Source organism: Jaculus jaculus, chromosome 5 (assembly GCF_020740685.1).
Source record: "Jaculus jaculus isolate mJacJac1 chromosome 5, mJacJac1.mat.Y.cur, whole genome shotgun sequence".
Lineage (NCBI taxonomy): Eukaryota > Metazoa > Chordata > Mammalia > Rodentia > Dipodidae > Jaculus > Jaculus jaculus.
The window spans coordinates 24646885-24667608 of NC_059106.1; the positions used below are offsets into that span (position 1 = coordinate 24646885).

Below are 20724 nucleotides of genomic sequence, written 5' to 3' on the forward strand. Positions count from 1 at the left end.
TAGGGAGCCCTGGAGAATATGTTTGGGAATAGGCAACACAGACACAAGGTGTAGCACACCACTTCCAAGAAGTGTGACCCTGTAAGTGTTCATTTCCCCCCAAATAGAACGTTTTCAGGGGCTGAGGAGATAGCTCAGTTGGTAAAGTGATTGCTTTGTAAGCATGAGGACCTGACTTCAATTCCCAGAACCCACATGAAAAATACAGGCATGGTAGCATGTGCTTAAAATCTCAGCACTCAGGAGGCAAAAACAGGGAATTCCCTGGGAAGCGGGTTGGATAGACTAGCCCAGGCAGTGAGCTGTGGTTCAAGTGAGAGACTATGTCTGACTAAATAAGGCGGAGAGTGATTGATCAAGGATGACACCTGATGTCAGTCTTTGACTCCCACATACACATGATATTTATATATACGACAAAGTTTAACAAGTGATGAAAATTTGTGGAATGAATGAGCTTCCAAATGAATCAATGAAAGATGGGTTCTGGTAAGCAAGCAGGGAAGTGGCTGGAAAGCTTGGATCTGTCTTGCAGGACCTCTGGGTTGCTGTAACTCTATTTACTTTATTTCTGTTTCAAAAATGTTTTTTGTTTATTTACAAGCCGGAGGTCAGGGGGAGAAAGAGAAAATGGGTACACCAGGGCTTCTAGCCACTGCAAATGAACTCCAGATGCATGCACCACTTTGTGCATCTGGCTTTTTAGATGGATACTGGGAAATCAAACCTGGGTCACCCAGGTTGTTAGCTTTGCAGGCAAGTGCCTTAACTGCTAGCCCATCTCTCCAGCCCCTGTTTGCTTTTATTTCTAAGTTATAGGCTCTTTCTGCTTTCATTTCTCATGCTTCTTTTTGCTCCTAGCCACTGGCATCCGTAGGAACTTGTTGCTTAGTTGTTTAAAAAAAAAAATCAGAGTTAAAAACCCAAACATTAATGCTACACTATTGTACCTGTGGCTGTTTGATAGACCAGGTGAGTTTCAGGATGTGTATTCCTCAAAATGAATTACATCCAACCTCCTAGTTACAAGAGAGTGAAAATGAAGTTGCTTTGTGTTCACGGTAAGCAGCTGCGTGAATCTGGATGGGTGCTGCCCAGCTGGTTTGGGTGCAGTGTTGGTGAACGTCATTGTCATCTCTTCTAGGGTCTGCCACCCAGGGCTATGAGCACCTGAGATGGAGATGTCCGGCCCAGCCATTGGAACAGAGAAGAAAGAAAGCAAGAGTGGGCTCCTGGAGGGCAGCAGTTTCCCTGACCCGGGTAAAAAGACCTGTCCTCTTGTGGCGGCCGCGGCGGCATCGGTAGCGGCTCAAGGAGGTACTCTTCGGCTTCACACACTTGGGGTGTTTTTCATTAGCCTGTTAGGATTTAATGAGAGTGGTGGCCTCTGTCATCTGGGAGGCATGCTGGGTTTATGGAGGGCAGCCGGGAGGGCGCCCCTGCCCTTGGGAATCCCAGGCCCCCTTGATGATTGCCTGCCTGCCTGCTGCTTCCCTTAGTGGCCCGGCCACACCAACTCCCAAGGACTGGGCTGTCCCAGTCACTGGCTGCTGGGGCCTGATGAGTGCAGGGAGGGGGAAGGGAGGAGAGTCAGGCTTGGCAACTGCCGGGCCACCATGGGGTGTGTTCAGCTGGCAAAGGGAACTTTCTTGCCTTTTACCCGCCGAAGACTATTTCGGAAAGTAATTGTCTCCCTATGCCTTCTGGCTTTAATTAGAGGGTCAAGTATGGAACTTAGTATCTTAGGTGAATTTCTGGCTGACTTAATTATAACAGAAGGGGCTCCACGAACCGCAGCCTCTCATTTTACTGCCCCGGAGAGAAATGCTCTCTGGTCTCCACTGGTCCATGCCAGCATCCTGGTGGGAGACTTTGGCGGGAAGGCGAGACCTCCCCGTGTGACTGCGCCGTCCATCTGGAGGCCACAGAGCTATTTCTGTCTCCCAGGAGTGGAGAGTCTGGGATTTCTTTTCTTTGCGTTCTTCTTATTCAAGCGTACTTAGTCATGCCCTGACATTCTCCCGCCCAGGCAGAGCTCAGAGCTCAGCGCGGAGAGGGAAGGACATGCGCCTCCCCTCACGCTGCATCACGGAGTCTCGTTCAAGAGCGCACGGACTCTGTGGGCTGCGGCAGGGCTTAGTGTGTGTGCTTCTCCCCGGTGGCTGGGCTGATGTGCCCATCCCTATGCCATGCTGGGCATAGCTGGGGCTAGACCTCAGAGGAAATGGACCAGTTCTCGGCATGTGGAGAATGTAGAAGTTGTGCTTGTAAGAGTGTATTTGAGGATGTTCGGCTTGTGGTTGCTGTGTTTAGTTTCCACATGATTCCATCTGTGTGTGTGTATGTATGCATGTATGTGCATATTTATATGTGTGTGTGTGTGTGTGTGTGTATGTGACCATATACTGTAGTGTGCATGTGGAGATCACAGGACAATTTTAGGTGTTGGTTATCACTGTGTGTGTGTGTGTGTGTGTGTGTGTGTGTGTGGTTTTTCCAGGTAGGGTGGGTGTGGCTCTATCCCAGGCTGACCTGGAATTCACTACGTAATTTCAGGGTGTCCTCGAATGCACAGCAATCCTCCTACCTCTGCCTCCCAAGTGCTGGGATAAAAGGTGTGCGTCATCATACCCAGCTAGTCACCTTATTTTGAGGCAGAGTCTCTCATTATTCATTGCTATGTTTGCTAGCATATCTGGCCTGTAAGCTGCTAGGTGATTCTCCAGTGCCTGCCTTCTTCCTTGCTGAAGGTGCTCTGGGTTTACAGATATCTACTACGTAGGTGCACTGGGATTATGGCTGCACTATATCTTTTGTGTGGGTTCTGGGGAATCCAAATTCAAGCACTAATGCTTGGCACAAAGATCACTTTACCCACCAAACCATCTCCCCAAGCTTGCCCCATTATTTGAAGTTGAAGTTCATTATTGGCATGTTGGTCCAAGGCAGAAGGGGGAGTTGTGTGGTTAACCTTTGGTCTGTATTTGTGGGGGAGGGCCGGCAGGGGCTGAGGGTCCAAGGCTGAGCTCTTAGGTGGGGAGGAAGTAATCACGGTTTAGGCGGATCACCCGTATGAGGAAGGGGGGGTAGGGACATGGTACAGCTGAGTGGAGTCCTGGCCATGTGACTTTTCTTTTTCTTTCCTTCCTTCCTTCCTTCCTTCCTTCCTTCTTTTCTTTCTTTGGTTTTTCGAGGTAGGGTCTCACTCTAGCTCAGGCTGACCTGGAATTCACTGTATATTCTCAAGGTGGCCTCATGGCAATCATCCTACCTCTGCCTCCCGAGTGCTGGGATTAAAGGTGTGTACCACCATGCCCAGCCCATGCGACTTTTCTCCCCTGGGATAGGAATCACCCCAGCCTGTGGTGATGTTACTTAGTTGTACCTCTGTTCAGTTCTCAGAGACTGATTGAGCTCACAGGAGACAGACATCGCTCTATTTCCTATCTGCCCCCAGGGACCCACCCTGGCCCGGGCTGGCCAGCCTCTCGGAAGCACTACCATGTCACTGTAGCAGACAACAAACTTAGATAGTAACTAGACAGTAATTAGGATGTAACTGGGGGGAAAACCCCTGTGGCATCAAAATTGGACCTATTGGACCGGTTGTCACTGTTGGGACAATAATAGCAAATGCTTGAGGGGATTTCCACTGTGGGGGGGGGGGCAGAGCTTGGAGAACAGAAGCTCCAGGGAAGCCCCTTCCACCCTTCACACGCACTCTGCTGATCCTGTGTCCTGTCAGCACAGGCCCGCTGGAGTGGGGCCGACGAGGTTCAGCACAGCGTGCATCCAGCACCAGTGGGCAGCTGGTCGGCCTTGCAGCAGTCCTGGGCCACTGTGAAGAGCCACAGGGACCCTGGAAGTATCCTCGTCCACTGCAGGTCTTGGCACGCTCCTGTCTGGAAAGGCACTCTTGGGACCTCAGAAGAGCAGCCATTTCATGGGTCATGGCATGGCCTCTGTCCAGGGCAGCTGTGTTCGAGTTGGGGCAAGGAGGCCCAGTGGCGCAGCTCACAGGGCACTGCCCAGGCCTAGCTTTTCTCATACGTGATGTGAGCCAGTGTTTAAGATCTCAGGACTTCTGCTTCCTCTTCTTATTTTTAAAAATATTTTTATTTTATTTATTTAAAGGGGGGGAAGAAAATGGGCACTTTAGGGCCTCCAGCCACTGCAAATGAATTCCAGGTGCTTGTGCTCCCTTGTGCATCTGGCTTACATGGTCCTAGAGAATTGAATTGGGATCCTTCGGCTTTGCAGGCAAATGCCTTAACTTCTAAGCCATCTTTCCAGCCCCCTTTTCTTCTTTTTAAACTTTTTTTGCTCATTATTTATTTATTTATTTGAAAGTGACAGACACATAGAGAAAGGCAGAGGGGTTGGGGGAGAGAACAGGTATGCGCCAGGGCCTTCAGCCACTGCAAACAGACTCCAGACGCGTGCGCCCCCTTATGCATCTGGCTAACATGGGTCCTGGGGAATCGAGCCTCGAACGGGGTCCTTAGGCTTCACAGGCAAGCGTTTAACTGCTAAGTCATCTCTCCAGCCCCGCAAATTTTTTAATATTATATTTTTATTTATTTAACAGAAAAAGAGGTAGAGAGAGAGAGAATGAGAATGGGCATGGGCACACCAGGGCCTCCAGCCACTGCAAACGAACTCCAGGCACCCCTTTGTGCTTCTGGCTAACATGGGTCCTGCAGAATAGAACCTGGGTCCTTTGGCTTTGCAGGCAAATGCCTTTGCCTTAACCACTAAGCCATCCCTCCAGCCCTGACTTCATTCTTAAATCCTCTTGAAGAGAGGAGGTAGTGCTGTGAGTGAGAGCTGCCACGTGCTCAGATAGCCCATGTCAAGAAGCTGCTGTGTGAGACGCGGGCTGACTCTTGCTCGTCCAGGCTGTGGCATCCGGGGAGGTGAGCAGGAGCCGGTAGTGGCTGGCTGGCCTGGGTCCCCTCAGGACGTTCATCTGGGTTCTACCCTGGGCCTCCCTGAGGTTCAGTGCTGGGCCAGGCAGGAGAGTGGTGAGGCTATCTTCAAACCTGAGCATTGGAGAGGAAAGTGTGCAACCAAGGAGGAGCCAAGCCACGGAGGGGCTCCCGGGGAACAGCAGCCAGATCCCCCTGAGGGGTCAGGCACTCAATCTGTAGCCAATCTGTAGCCAGGGGATGAGTATAATCAGGTGGTGGACTGTGCCGGGTGCCAAAAAGGGCTGAGGAAAGGTCAGCAGTGCAAGTTTGTGGGGCTGCTGTGTGTGTGTGGGGGGGGGGGGGGCTACAGGTATATACGCGTGTGTTTGTGGCTGCAGATGTGTGCATGGGGCTGCCGTGTGTGTGTTACATATTAGTGTGTGCATGGGGCTGCAGATGTGTGCATGGGGCTGCCGTGTGTGTGTGTGGGGGGTTTACATATTAGTGTGTGCATGGGGCTGCTGTGTGTGGTGTGTGTGTGGGTTACATATACGTGTGTGTTTGTGGCTGCAGATGTGTGCAGGTACACACTGGGCCTGCAGTGAACTCTCCGGGAGCCCCTGTCTGAACTGTTTCTGGATCATCCCTGTCTGAGACAGCTGGGGGCAGGAGTGTGACAAAGCTGATCCCCAGAGCTGCACAGGTGACCATTCGGATACCCATCTCTTCAAAGCCCATGACATTGTTCAACCGGCTCACACTGCGTCCTGCAGTCAAATGGTGATGACAGTTTACCCAGGTGTGTGTTTTCTGACTTACTACACATCTGAGGACTGGTGGCGTGCGTGAGTCCTGCTCTTCAGGTGGCTGGGACACTGTGGGAAAGAATGGGCAGTCATGACAAAAGGGAACCATCCTACAAGCCAAGGCGCCTTGATGCTGGAGGCACTCTACCCTTGGATGTTCAGCTCGCCCTACCTCACCCTCGCCCATTCTTGGTGTGTACACTGCCTCTAGGACTGTCCAACTTCAGTTGTTTTAATGTGATGCATAGCTTAAGATAGGAAAGTTCTACTTCTGTATTGTTTAGATGCGTGTGTACATGTTCGTGTGTGGGAGTCAGGAGTGCACGTGCCACACGTGCATGCGGAGGTCAGAGGACAGTCTCGAAGGACAGTTTTTGTCCTCCCCCTTGTTTGAGGCACGGTCTCCAGCTGTTCACTGCTGCACTCTGCAGACCGAAAGCTGGAGAATTCCATCCCCATCACTGACCTGCGCGCCTGCTGGGATCACAGGCACCTGCTACGGTGCTGACGTTGCGTGGGCTGGGGGGTTCACGCGCAGGTACTTACCCGTCCACGGCGAGTGCTCTCCCTGCTGAGCTGGCTCCCCGGCTCCTTGTGCTTAAATCATCTCTAGATGACTCACAATATCTCATATGATGAAGATGCTGCTTAAATTATTCTTTTTTTTCTAAAAGTTGTTTTTGATTTATTTTTATTTATTTATTTGAAAGTGACAGAGAGAGAAAGAGGCAGAGAGAGAGAGAGAGAGAGAGAGAGAGAGAGAGAGAATGGGTGTGCCAGGGCTTCCAGCCATTGCAAACGAACTCCAGATGCTTGCGCCCTCTTGTGCATCTGGCTAACGTGGGTCCTGGGGAATTGAACCTGAGTCCTTTGGCTTTGCAGCCAAACGCCTTAACCGCTAAACCATCCCTCCAGCCCTATAAACATTTATTTTATTTTTGGTTTTTCGAGGTAGGGTCTCACTCTAGCCCAGGCTGACCAGGACTTCACTATGTAGTCTCAGGGTGGCCTCAAACTCTGGTGATCCTCCTATCTCTGCCTGGCTTCCTTCTCTAATTTTTTTTTGTTTATTTTTATTTATTTATTTGAAAGTGACACAGAGAGAAAGAGGCAGATAGAGACAGAGAGAATGGGCGCACCAGGGCTTCCAGCCATTGCAAACGAACTCCAGATGTGTGTGCCTCCTTGTGCATCTGGCTAATGTGGGTCCTGGGGAATCAAGCCTTGAACCAGGGTCCTTAGGCTTCATAGGCAAGCACTTAGCCGCTAAGCCATCTCTCTAGCCCTCCTTCAAAATGGTGTGATTTTAAAGATCATTTCATCCAGCTGTTTCTCATTGCATTATACCCAAACTGTCCAAGTGCTGTCGAGTTTTCCTTCTCTATCAGGCATTTGCTTTCCAAAAATATCTCTGAATCCCTTTGTGTGCCTCTGTGAGGGCTGGACCAACCCTCTGAGTTGGGGAAGCCTTGAAATTGGGAGCCAGGTCTTGAGCTCATGCATTTTGTTGAGCTCTGAAATCAAGCAGCTAGTTGAGCTCTGGAAAACCCTGGCATTGTCTATAATGGCCAGTACCCAACACTGACACTGAGTGTCCACTATGTGCTGGGCCTGGTGGCCTTCAGAGGATCCCCCACCCCATAGCATCAGCATCCCCTGGGAATAGTTGAAGAGTTGAAAATGCTCTTTTTTTAAAAAAAAAACATTTTTTAAAGGTTATGGGGCTAGGGACATGGTAAGTGCTCTTAGGGGCAAGGAGGGCAGAAGGTGACAAGCTCAAGATCAGGACTAGGAGGAAAAAGGGCCATTTTTGTCCCTAAGTGTGTACACTATTTCCCTAGGCCTGAGACTTTCATGAGAGTACCATAATAAATGCAGGCTCTCAATGTTAGGGACATAGGATGTAGGAGGCTCTGTGTTCAACCCTTACTTAGCACCACATCAACCAGGCACAGTGGCTCATGCCTGTAATCCCAACACTTGGGAAGTGGATGCAGGAGGATCAAAAGTTCAGGGTCATTCTTGGTTACATAGGGAGTTCAAAACCAGACAGGACTACAGGAGACCCTAGAGGTGGGGGGAGAAGGGAGAGGAAGAGAACGGAGAGGAGAAGGAAGAGAGGAGAGGAGGTGAGAGACTGACTTTAGGGGAACAGACTAACTTACTGTGGTGCCAGGCTGGGTCAGGCACTTTAATAGCTCCCTCCAGGGATATTGTCTCACTTGCCCACACTGGCCCCATTGGCTTTCTGGAAAGACCAAGTTTGGCTTTTGGGCAGGATACATTTCTATGTTGGAATGCTGTACGGCAACTCAAACTGTGAACATTTCTTCCCAGCTGCCCAGGGTTGTCCCTATCCATCCACTCTGTGACACCTTTCTACTGACCTAAACCCCTTCATCCTCTCCTGACTGTATTGAGTACTGGGATTACATGTGTGTATCCAGTTTATGAGGTGTTGTGTATGGAGCCCAGGGCTTTGTGCATCTTAGGCAGGCACTCTATTAACTGAGCTACATCCCAGTCCCTTTTGTTTTTTTGCACAGGACATATTTGGTCACTGCTGTCCATACCACCCCTTGTCCCCGGCCCTGGTACAACAGTTATCCTCCAAACAATTGCCACTTGTGTCGTGTAGGTGTGTGCCCAGTGCAGGCATGGGCAGCTGTCCTGTGGCTGTGGCATGACAGTCAGTTGAGCCTGGGCCCTGCTCTCTGCTCCTCTGTGCCTCGCAGCCACCAGACCCAAGTGGCCAGCAAGGAACTTTCTGGAAAGCCATCCTTCCCTGTTTTTCTGCTGAGGCTACATACTTTTGCCTCAGGCTGAGGATGCACTCAGGTGTGACTAAGTGGGCAATTATTCTTATTTAAGTGATTTTCAGGATTGCTGGTTGAAACAGCTTCTAAGCTACTTTTATGGCCCAGACACACAGAATAGCCTGTGCCCATCAGATTGTGACCAGAGAGCAGAACTCAGATGTCACTCGAGAAATGGGGCCCTCCAGGGGTATTTTGAATGGGTTCTGGGACCTTTCTATAGTGTCAGGGTGTCTGCTGTGGAGAGCAGGAGTGACGTTGGAACCCAGGCCTGGGCTTCACGTGGTGGACAGGACCTTTTTAAATTTTTTTTAAATTTTTAAATTTTTATTAACATTTTCCATGATTATAAAAAATATTCCATGGTAATTCCCTCCCCCCCATACACACACTTGGACCTTTTTTTTTTATGATTCCTTGTGGGTGTTAAGTGAATGCGGTGTTATGGGGCTGCTTTGAGGTCACTTCCGGTCACAGAATTGGATAAGGCTTCAGATATTAAAGAGCTCAAATCCATTCCTTGCACAGATTTGGAAACTGAGGTCTGGAGACAGGAAGTGCAGATGGTCACCTGGTCACGCCATTGGGCTGGTAATTGGATGCCCCAGATGTCCCGTTGGAATGGAACCCAGCTGTCCCCTAGCCCAGGCCCCAAACCCCAACTTCCCAAATTGGCAGTATTTATGTTGTGAGCATTTTTCCGACATTTGAGTCTGTCAAAACTAATTTTTGTATTTCTAAAGCTTGGTGAAAATACGGTCTCATTACTCTGATGTCAGTGCATAGTTTACTATTAGTATATTCTGGGTTTTATCATTTTAGTCATGTTTAACACGGCTGCACCAGGCATGCACTATTAAATCTGGCTTATTTTACATTGCTGTCCGGAATTATTTATTTGGAACAATTTCTACCCTATCAAAAGACACAGCTAATGCTGTGTTTTAATGTGTTATTTACACACAAAATAACCTATTTACAGCTCAGTATGCGCCGGAGGGAGAATGGATGGGCCCCAGTTCCCTGCGTTCTGTTATATCGGGGTTTAACAATCTGGACTGTTAATAGAACCATTTATCACTGGTGGGGAGGGGGCAGATAATTTATTTTGAGCTTGTGACCAGGTCCCATCGCCTCTGATCTTGGGAGCATTGTGAAGATAATGAAGTCGAGAGCCTGACATCTGGGTGAGTGTGGGGGTGCTTGAGGTGACCCAAGCATGGTTCTGGAGGGCGGGCCAGTTGTGACGGAGAGCTGCCTCTGCCCTCTAGAGGTTTCCTGTTGGAGGTGACACCCAGGCCGTGGTGATGAATCCTGTGTGTGCGTGGTGGCGGTGGTGGGGCGACAGGGAGTCTTGATGGGGAGAGGTGGTATCTGAGTTGAGTGTCCCCTGGTGCAAAACAGGAAGGGCAGGGTGCCCTTGTAGAGACAGTGCGACAGAATGGCCCCTTGGACGCTCAAGCTTGGGGCTAGCCCATGGACCCATGTGTCTCCAGAGTGCTTGGGGGTGGCCTGAGGGACAAACCGTGGAGCCATGTGGTTGGCGCTCCCAGTGGATGTTGGGCCAGCTTTGCACTGATCCTGGGGAATGGGGGGAGGGGCAGTCCTTCCACAGCTCAGCACCCATACTTGTGGGGCAAAGGCTAGAGGTGGGGAACCCAGGAGGCAGAGCCCTCTTCCCTGTCCTCAAGAGCTTTGGGTGTGTGCGGCTCCCCCTTGTACAGAATCTCCAGTTCCACCCTGAAGGGTGGGCAGTGGCAGGAAGGCTTGGGACCTGAGCAGGACGCTGGGGACCCACTGTTTACCACTCTGTGTCCTCTCTGCTCAGCAAACCCCCCTCAAAGGCCCCCTACACATCAGTCTCTGGGAAGGGGTTCACTAAAGTAGGATTTAGGAAGTGTGGGAGGGGACTACCCCAAGGGAGCAGTTCCAGCATCACCAATGGGATTGGCAGGCCAACACTGGAAGCCTTGCTTTGCCATTCACACTTGGACTTTCTTCGCTGATGGGAACCCAAGACCTCGTCTCAAACATGGCCAGATGCCACCATGGAGGGCTGAGATGATGAAGACTGAGTGGGAAGTGTTTAGGTAGCACCCGGCCCGCGGCAGGTGTGCTGTTCTCGCTAGTCTGTGATTATTAATTCAAGAACTCTTTCCGCACAGTAGCATGAATGTTTCTGATAAATATTTGAGAGCATGATTGAAAGAGCTACACCTTCACTGTGAGTAGCAGTTCATCTGTGGTGCGCAAGAGGCAATGATATTCTGACCTGAGGCATAGCGTGGGCAAAGATCCTGCGGTCTGAGAGTGGCGGAGGCCACAGTGCTGACTGGGGCGTCTGGGAACTGAGGCCGGTTCTGTCAGCTCCTTGACAAGGCTCCTCCCTTTGCACCCTGGCTGGGGCACCAACTCACATCCTCAGCAGGATGCTGGTGACCCACCATTGTCAATGCCTGATGGTGCTTCCTGCAGTATGTCCTCCAGCTGGGTCCAGCTGCTTTTCTGCCTCTCCTCCTAGGCTTGGCTCCTGTCCCGTGAGTTTGTCTTGGCAGACCCTGTTGTGACGGATGAGGGTATTGCTTTGTGTCTGTGGGGAATGGGAGGCATGTGACTTCAACACTGGGTGCCAGGCCCAGGAGACTCCTCTCCCTCATGACTTGTTTCCATCCTTGGCTTCAGAGTCAGTATTTGAACAGGTGCATCCAACACATGGCCCTCAGGCCAGATGCATCCCAGGATGGCTAAGGATGTGGCCCAACACACAGTCACAAACTTTATGGTAACTTTTGACTATTTTTTTTTTTTTTGCAGATGTGTATGGATATACCTGTGTGTGCATTCACATGCATATGCAGACCATAGGTCAATGTTGGGGGTCTTTCTATGTTTCTCTCCACCTTAGTTTTTTGAGACAGGGTCTGTCAGTGAGCCTGGAGCTCCCCTACTTGGCTAGGTTAGCTAGCCACTGAGCCCAAGGATTATCCTGTCTCTACCACCCCAGTTAGGGCTCCAGGCACGCACCACCATGTCCTGCATGTTACGTGGGTGCTGGGAATCCAAGCCCAGTTCCTCTTGCTTGCATGGCAAGCACTTTACCTACTTAGCCATCATCTACCCAGCCACTGATTCGTTGTTGTTGTAGTAACTTTACTGAGTGGTTCCTGGAGCAGCCCACATTGTCTCGCAATGTTAAAAGGTTGGACACGTTGACGGTGTTATAGCTCAACTGACAGAACGCCTGCCTAGCACATACGAAGTCTTGGGTTGGATCCCTGGCCCCACATGAACCAGGCAGGGTGGCATACACCTGGCATCCTAGCATTTGGGAAGTGAAGGCAGTAAGTAAGATCAGAAGTTCAAGATCTTCCGGGGCTACATGAGACCCTGTCTCAAAGGGAAAACAAATCAGCATTCCTGGAGGAGCTGCCTGTCAGGCACTCACCCTGGCTTTATACTGCACCAGTGTCCAGCACAGGTTGTCTGGGAGGCTTGTCCCTGTGTGGTGTACCAGAGGCCATGCTAGGGACGTCCCTTCCCAGTGAGATCAGATACTCTATCCCCAGATAGCCATGGGTTCACTTTAGCTGCTCACCAACATGGCCTCGTGGTACAAAGACCCTGGCTTTCCCTTCTTCTGTGACCTTTTCCCTGTGGTCCCTGGATCTGGGCTAGGGGAGCTGAACAGGGGAAGGGGGCCACCATGACTTTTCTGAAGAAAACTCAAATCAGGCAGTTACTCTGGGCTGTGATCTGCTGTGTAAGCACTGGGGTTGTGGATGTTTCTCCCAGTGCTTTGGTGGCATGACCTGGGGAAAGACCATTCAATGGCCAGGGCCCTGTTGAACTTCCCAGCTGACCACCGCTCACAGCGAGGCCCATACACCATGCTCCCGGCTTTCCCAGCTCCCTGATGGTTGTGGGAGAGAGGACCCAGCACTTCTACTCCTTTGTGAAGTCCCAAGTCAATGGAAAACATTTATTCATAAATGAACTTGCACATGAATATATATAGCAGCATTATTCAATAGTTTCCCAAATGGCAAAATAATCCCAAGGTCTATCAGTGATTGAATGGATAAGCAAAATGTTGTGTGCCACATGCACTGGAATAGAACTGGGCCACATGAAAGATGAAGAACTGGTAAATGTAATAGGAAATTCTGCTAAGTGAAAGAAACCAGCCACAGAAGAACAAAGCTTGTCCTTATGTGAACCATCTTGAACAGAGAGGAGCAGGGTAGCTTAGAGAGCGCTGGGGCTGGCGGAGGAGGGCGTGTGGAGTGCCACAGACATGGCATTGGAGGGGGGTTGATTAGCATGTGCTGAAAAATTAGCTGCAACGGTTGCATAATCCTAAGAGTATATTGATTGAAACTACTGAATTATAGATTTTAAAATGGCAGATTTTATGGCTTGTGATGATAGCTTAGTTTTTAAAAATTATTTTATTTATTTGAGTGAGAGAGAAAGAAGCAAGTAGAGAGAGAATGGGTGTGCCAAGGCCTTTAGCTGCTGCAAGTGAACTCCAGAAGCATGCGCCCTTTGTGCGTCTGGCTTACATGCGTCCTGGGGAATGGAACCTGGGTCCTTTGGCTTTGTAGCAAGTGCCTTAACTGCTAAGCCATATATATCTTTGAGACCATCCCAGGCTGACCTGGAATTCACTCTAGTCTCAGGGCGGCCTTGAACTCACAGCAGTCCTTCTACCTCTGCCTCCCAAGTGCTGGAATTAAAGGCGTGCGTCACCACACCTGGCTATAGCCTGGTTTTAAAAGGGAGGGCAAACAAAGACAGGGTGGAAGGAAGGAAGAAGATAGAAATGAGGGGAGGAAGAAGGGCTAATATTTGGGCTAAAGCACATCTGGGTCTGACCTCTCCTGGCCCCAACCGCCCCTTGAAGGGCCTCCCTCTCCTGGCCAACGAACAGCTGTATTCTGTAGGCCGGAAAGCTCAGGGTGATGGGGGCAAGATGTTTCATAACAAAGTAAATAATCATGCAGGTTGAGCATGTGGTTGCCTGATTGAACCTCTTTAGAAAGAGTGTGGGTCCAGCCGGGTGTGCTGGTGCACGCCTTTAATCCCAGCACTCAGGAGGCAGAGGTAGGAGGATCGCCGTGAGTTCGGGGCCACCCTGAGACTCCATAGTGAATTAATTTCAGGTCAGCCTGGGCTAGAGTGAGACCCTACCTCAAAGAAACCAAAAAAAAAAAAAAAAAAGAAAAGAAAGAGAGTGTGGGTCCTTGGGTCCTTCCCTTGACTAGCTCCAGCTTTTCTCTGGACTTACTAAAACTTATCCCAGGCAAATGTGAGGCTCAGTAGCAATGGCGTTAGGCAGCCTGAAGGTGGTTGAGCCCCAGGGGTGTGTGGTGGTGTTATGCTGGGAAGTGAGTGTGTCTTTCAGGCCTCTGCCACAGCGCTGCCAGGCGGTGACCGTGCTGAACAGGAGCGGGAGGTACGGTTGTCTGATTCCCTGGGCATGTAGGTTCTCGGGGACGGTCGTGATAAGAGAGTGTTCTGAGAAGTCAGTATGCCTGGGACGGAAGGCAGGAACACCTTGCTTCTCTCCTCACACTGTTCTGGTAGGGCTGTAGATGGCTGAACATATTTTCTGTGCGTGTATCTCCAGTCCCCAAGGAGATCAGAACATGCGGGGAACAACAAACATAGAAGTAAAACCCTAACCGCAGAGCTGGTGCTTCCCCGTCTGGCGTTCTTGGAGCTTCGTTGCTCCCAGGCTGGGAAGAGGACAGCAAGATCGGCCAGCCGTTGAAAGTTCTTCCCAAGCTCAGGTGTGCATCCTGTGAACGGTGGTATGTGCCGGCGGGCCTTGGCTTCTAGGTGCTTGGGGTCCTTTTCTGTTCCCCTGGTGTGATGTCCTCACCCCAGGTGAATTCAGAGGGCTTCGGAATGTATGCATGTGGTACATAACACAGTTCCCACAGGGTGCAAGCTGCCCGGATGTTGTCAGAGATCCATGCCTTGGCTTCAAAGTTCCATGCAGCAGTGGCAAGGATGACAGGAGCTGCTTTTTAGGGGACAGAGCCAGCAACGGGTCTGACCACCCCAGAGAGGCCCTGGGTACATCCTCTGAGACAAAGGCCTGAAGTCACGGCTAATGTTAGTTGTCCACTTGATTGGATCTGGAATGTCCCAGGAAGCAAATCTCTGGACATGTCTGTGAAGAACTTTCTAGATCAGGCTAATTAAGGTGGGTCATCCTACCTCATATGTGGATAGCACTATCCCATGGGCTGGGGTCCAAGACTATAAAAGGAGAAAGCTAACTGAACTTCAGCATCCATCAGTCTCTGCTTCCTGACTGTGGGTAATGTGACCAGCTCTCTTGAGCTCCTGCCGCCATGCCTTCCGTGCCGTGACAGACTATACCTTCAAAGTGTGAGCCCAAACAAATTCTCCCTTCTTTGTAATTTTTTCTTTTTATTATGAGAGAGAGAGAAAAAAAAAATATGGGCTCACCGGGGTCTCCTGCAAATGCAAATAAACTCCAGATGCATGTTCCACTTTGTGCATCTGGCTTTATGTAGGTCCTGGGGAATCGAATCCAGGCTATCAGGCTTTGCACGCAAGCCTTAACTGCAGAGCCATCTCTCCAGCCCCATGGTCTTCTTTAAGTTGCTTCTTGTCAGGCATTTGGTCACAGCACCGAGGAAGGTAATTCATACATCTACCTGCCTTGCTGAGGATTTTGGTACCAAAAGAGCCTTGGCCAGAGGAAGAGAGATGGTTTTCCCAGCTGGGCTTTTTTAGACTGGAAAAGACCCCAGCCCCAGAGCCCTGGGGACCTACCTGATTTATAAGCAGCCACAGAAAATATACACAGCGGGATGGACATCTCTGCTGTGAGCCGGTGTGGAGCCGCGGCTGTTGTAAAGATAAGTAACGGCTGTTTTCAGGCCACTTAAACCCTTACCTTTGGGGTATAAAGGGGTCTCTGCAGACAGTAAGTCTTTATCGAGAAATGTTTACTCATAAAAGGATACCACAAAGCTGGCGAGAGAAAGCACTTGGCCTTTTATGGTCCTGCAGCAGCCCGTTTGTAGCTGGAGCCGCAAATCACCCACCCTCGCGCTGTCCATTGACCCTGTCCAAAAGTTGGGGATGGAAGCTGGAGTCAAGCTTGACCGTGCTGCCTTCCAGACAGCACACCTGCCCCACCCCCTGCTTCCTACCCCTCTGCTGTGGCTTCTAGGTACCATGGCATCAAGTTCAAGTTCTGTAGGCACAAGTGGTCCCAGACTGATTACCTCTTTGGGTCTTCTATCGCCTCCTCCGCCCCCCCCCCAATGGCTCTCTTATAATCCTGTGCCTTTACATAGCTCTGCCCGTGTATCCTCCCTTCTGCTCCTGGGAGGGTTTCCCAGACACCCACGCACATGCCAGTGACGAAGCAGCTGGCTGAGCAGAACTGCCGCGAGTGATGTGGGCTAGGGTACTCAGCGGGACCGCTCCCTCCGCACGTGTGGACTAGGAAGACTGTGGAGCTGTGGACTCTGCGTTTGGTTGTCATGTTCGGCAGCATTTTGGGGGAGTGTGGGGCTGAGTGACACGGGGAAGTGCAGTGACAAGATGGAACCTCTGAGAACAGTTGGAAGTCGTGTCTACCTCCCCTCACTTCAGCCTACTGGCTAATGGCTGAGTGTACACTGTGGTCAAGGGAGATATTGTGCTTCATCCTGACCCAGAAACTCTGAGCTGCAGATTGGCAGTAATGTTTAGGGGCTCAGGGCCCACCAGAGAACCTAGACCTGCAGTTCCCTAAAGTTTTGGTCCCTGCACCCCTGTGGCCTTCCAAAAATCCTTATTTTACAAAGGTTCTGTCTATCAATATTCACCCTATTTGAATTTTTTGGCCTCTGTGTGTGTGTGTGTGTGAATATTTGTACGTGTGAGTGTGTATTTGCAGGATTTTGTGTGTGTGTGTGTGTGTGTGTGTGTGTGTGTGTGTGTGTGTATGTGTAGGCCAGATGGGGATGATTTGTCTCCCTCAATTGCTTTATAACTTTTTAAAAAATTACTCATTTATTTATGAGAGAGAGAGTGGGCATGCCAGGGCCTCCAGCTACTGCACGCAAGCTCTAGATGCGTGCGCCCTCTTGTGCTACTGGCTTACATGGGTCCTGGGGAATTGAACCTAGGTCCTTAGTCTTTGTAGGCAAATGCCTTAACTGTTAAGACATCTCTCCAGCCCAACGTTTTTTTTTTTTTTTTAGACTCAAGAGTCTTTCACTGAACTTGGAGCTCACAAATTCAGCTAGGACCAGCTAGCCAGCAAGCTCCAGGGCTCCTCTACCTCAGCCTCCCCAATGCTAGGATTATTCCAGTTATATACAACATGCCTAGCTTCTTATTTGGGTGCTAGGGATCTGAGCTCAGATCCTCACGCATGTGCACCAGGCTCATTATCACAGTGGGCTGTCTTCCCCGGTCCCTAGAAATTTAATATGAGAAAAATTAAATATTTGGTAACACTTTTAAAAAACAAAATATAAGTTTGTTTTTTTTTTGTTTTGTTTTGTTTTTTTTTCTCCCTAAGAAAAGCAGTGTGAGAAGAATGGGACTATTACGCTTCTGAAAGTTTAAGTTGTGGCTCAGTAGAAGAAACCTCCCATGGTGTAGGTTCCTGTTCCACTGCCACTTTGAGTCTGCGCTCATGCTGTTTTGGGTGATGTGTGTGGAGAACCAGCCTTACAGAAGCAGAAACAGAAAAATGGGGGTCTGTCCATTTGCAGGGAGATTATAGGAAAAGCCAAACCTCCAAGGAACTCCAGCTTCTGTTTGTGGGGTAGCAGTGTCTCCTCCAAACTTCTGTCCTGAGGCCAATAGGTACTAAGGCAGGCAATGTGGTCTGTGGGGGGTGGGGTTGTCCTCCATCCAAGATGACAGTCATTTCTGTCTTCCTGTACATGCCAGGGTCCTGAGCAGGGATCAGTGATGTGCCTGACCTTTTAGCTTGGGGGCTTGGCTATATACTCAGTACAAAGCAGCCAGGCCACGCCCCTGGCATCCTTACAGTTCTGGTGCTGCAGGGAGGAAGTGACGTCTCTGGCTGCAGGATCTGTGGACTCCCCCTCCTCTCTCATGCCTGGGACTGCTGTCTGCAGGGTTCTCCCTGCAGGGACCCTCTGCTTGCCTGGTGTCTGGTATTCCCCAGCTGGCGTTCCACCTCCTTACATCCCAGAGTTTCTTCCAGGCCAGATCGAATTAGTCAATTCTGTTTAATTCAAAAGGCATTTGGATGTTTATGGAAGGCCTACTGGTTAGCATGTTACCAAGGCCACCCTGCTACCAAGTGGTTTAGCCAAGATTTGAACTTGTCTGTCTGAACACTCCATATAGGTCTCTCTTCCTTATGACACTGTGGCATATCGCCTGTTTTCTGTGACACCTCACTTCTGTGAAGTGGCCATGACCCTGCCCTTGATCACTTCTACCCACTCATCTGTGTACTGTGAACACACACAGCATGCTCAGACCTGAGTAAGGTGTCCTGAGTATAGGCTTTGAAGAGTCCAATCACACAGGGCTCTGAGGCGTGGTGTTTGGGCCTCTGGGATATCTTGTGTCTTGCTGGGCTCCTGGCTACGGTTATGAGAAATCGGTGTGTTCTTCCTTCTTTTGCTTATGTATGAATGTGCACTGTGCATGCATGTGGCCGTGTGTGTGTGTGTGCATGTGAGCATGCATGTACATGCCGAGTGGAGGCCAGAGACTGATGTTGAGGGTCTTCCTCAGTATCTTCCCCCATTACTTTGAGACAGGATCATTGATTGTCTGGAGTTCACAGATTCAGTTAGATGAGGTATCCAGGGAGCCCCCAAGACTCCCTGTCCACTCCAGCTCCTCAGCAGGGGGATGAGAGTTGTGCACTGCAGTACCCGTAGCTGGGGATCTGAGCCCAGGCCTCATGCTTGTGTGGCAAGTGCTTTACCCACTGAGCCGTCTCTTCAGCCCTGTTGTGTTGTTCTGATGCTGTTGTTGGTCATGTGTGTGTGTGGTGATGGGGATGAGCCCAAGTTCTCGCATATGCTAGCCCCAAAGTTGCCTTTGGAGTTGAGCGACCTTCAGACAGACCCTTGTATTGCAGAGTGACGGGGTGCAGGAAGTAGTTAGGGTTTTGTGTTCTCTGTCTGCTGTCTTCTTCTCCCTTAGCTATTTTTTGAGTGTGTGTGTGTGTGTGTGTGTGCACGCACGCGTGCGTGCGCGTGCATGTGCACATGAGCATACATGTGTGCATGTGAATCCCAGAGGTCAATGTTGGGAGTCTTCCTCAGTTGCCCTACACTTTACTATATGAGAGAGAGTCTCTTTTATTAAAAATATTTTTTATGTGGGTGTGTAGGGTGGAAGAGAATTGGTGTGCCAGGGCCTCCAGCCACTGCAGTCAGTCTCCAGATGTTTGCATCACCTTGTGCTTACATTTCATGGGATCCAGAGAGTCGAACATTGGTCCTTAGGCTTTGTAGGCAGTCACCTTAACCGCTAAGCCATCTCTCCAGTCTGAGACAGAGTCTCTTGCTAAGCCTAGAGTTCCCCCATTCTCCTAGACTAGCTAGCCAGTGAGCCCAGGATCCCTTCCGCCTTCTCAGTGCCGGGATTCCAGGCACACAACCCCACACCCAGCATTTTATGGGGATGCTGGGGAGTGCTCACATTTGTGGGACAAGCACTTTACTCCATGAGTCACCTCCCTGGCACATCCCATTGCCATTCTTACCAGCAGCTGAACCCCAGAGCAGGCACAGAGAATTGAATGACGTGGGCTTGTACCAACACTTGGATCAGTCTGGGGGCTTTCCATCAGACGCTCAGTAGCTATGCCCATTACTATGTGTAGGACAAGTTTCCCACCGTCCATACCCACAGTGAGCCTAAACACAAGGACTCCAAGAGGTCATTTGCAAGTACCGCCTCTTTCCCCTTGGGGGAGGAGAGGCACGAGGGCTTCCTGGGGAGGAGGTCTGCCTGAACTGGGTTTTGAGAGGTCTAGGAGTTTACTAGGCAGGAAAGTGAGACATAGATAATGGCACATGGGCACAGTCAGAAGCCTGGAGCGGGGGCAGCTGCGACTGTGGTGTCAGTTTGGGGGACTGTTGGCCATTGTGCCAGAGTGGCTGGCCTCTCCTGAAGCTTCCTATCCTAGACCGACTGGAGCGGATAAGGCACAGTGTAGGTTCAGGCTGGTTCCTTTTGCCCTCTGTCCAGATTTCTTTTTTTATGAACTCCAGATGCATGTACCACCTTATGCTTTATGTGGGTACTGGGGAATTGAGCCTGAGTCCTTTTGATTTGCTGGCAAGTGCCTTAACCACTAAGCCATCTGTCCAGCCCCCCTCTGTCCAGATTTTTGTTAATAAATTCTGAGTTCTCTGTGGCTTCCTTTGAAACTGCACCATGGAGCAAGCGTGGCTTAGGGGACAGTTTCTTCCCCCCTCTCCTGCCCCAGGCTTTTGTGTTCTTCCGTGGTGGGAATCCTCGGTTGAGGGGCCTCTGCTAGGGTGACCACTCACTGACAACTTGGTTGGCTGCCAAACTCCTTGGAAGCCGAGAGGGTTAAGCACCGAGGCAGCGTCACGTCAGCCCATCCGCTGATGTTCAGGACAGAGAGAGAGAGAGAGAGAGAGAGAGAGAACACGCTCGTGGCTCAGCAGGAAGGAGCAGCCCCCAGCTCTTCCCAGGGGCAAGGGCAACATGGCCTGGCACCTGGCCCGCAAGCCCAGGTAGGTTGGACTTGGATGCCTGGTGTCCCAAGGACCCGTGGGGGATGGGGTGGCCTGATTGTGTGTGTTGCACACGTGTCTTTTCTTTGAGAGAGAGTTCTCCAGCAACAGTCAGAACTTCTTGGAGAAAGAAAGGGTGTGGGGACCAGAGAGGGAAGTGGCTCTTTCTGATGGGGAGGGGACTGACTTTTCAGGTGTCCCCAATAGCTGCTCAGGACAGCCTGTGTGTAGCCTCTGCCCAGGATGTGCCCCATACCCCCATTTCCAGGGCATTCAGTCCCCAGAGGCCAGGGAGTAATTTGCTGAGGTGGCTTAAGTACATGTTTTCCCATCTGTTTTGTGACCAAGAGGCGTTTCAAAGGGGTTGCCATGTGCCGACTCAGTAGCCAGTGTGTGGCCGCCCTGTGGTTTTTAGAAGCCATGCCATGACCCAGGCTCCTCGTCCTCAGGG

At 50.5% G+C, this 20724-nt stretch overlaps 1 protein-coding gene across 1 annotated transcript in view; it reads left to right on the forward strand.

The window, feature by feature from the left end:
* The first annotated feature begins 1150 nt into the window (after nucleotides 1-1150).
* Gli2 (GLI family zinc finger 2) overlaps nucleotides 1151-20724 on the forward strand; it is a 191428-nt gene continuing 171854 nt past the window's right edge. Inside the window, exon 1 of the mRNA XM_045148949.1 lies at nucleotides 1151-1317. Within this exon, the coding sequence (XP_045004884.1) occupies nucleotides 1176-1317 (142 nt within the window). The 5' untranslated portion in view covers nucleotides 1151-1175. The remainder of the gene's footprint in view (nucleotides 1318-20724) is intronic.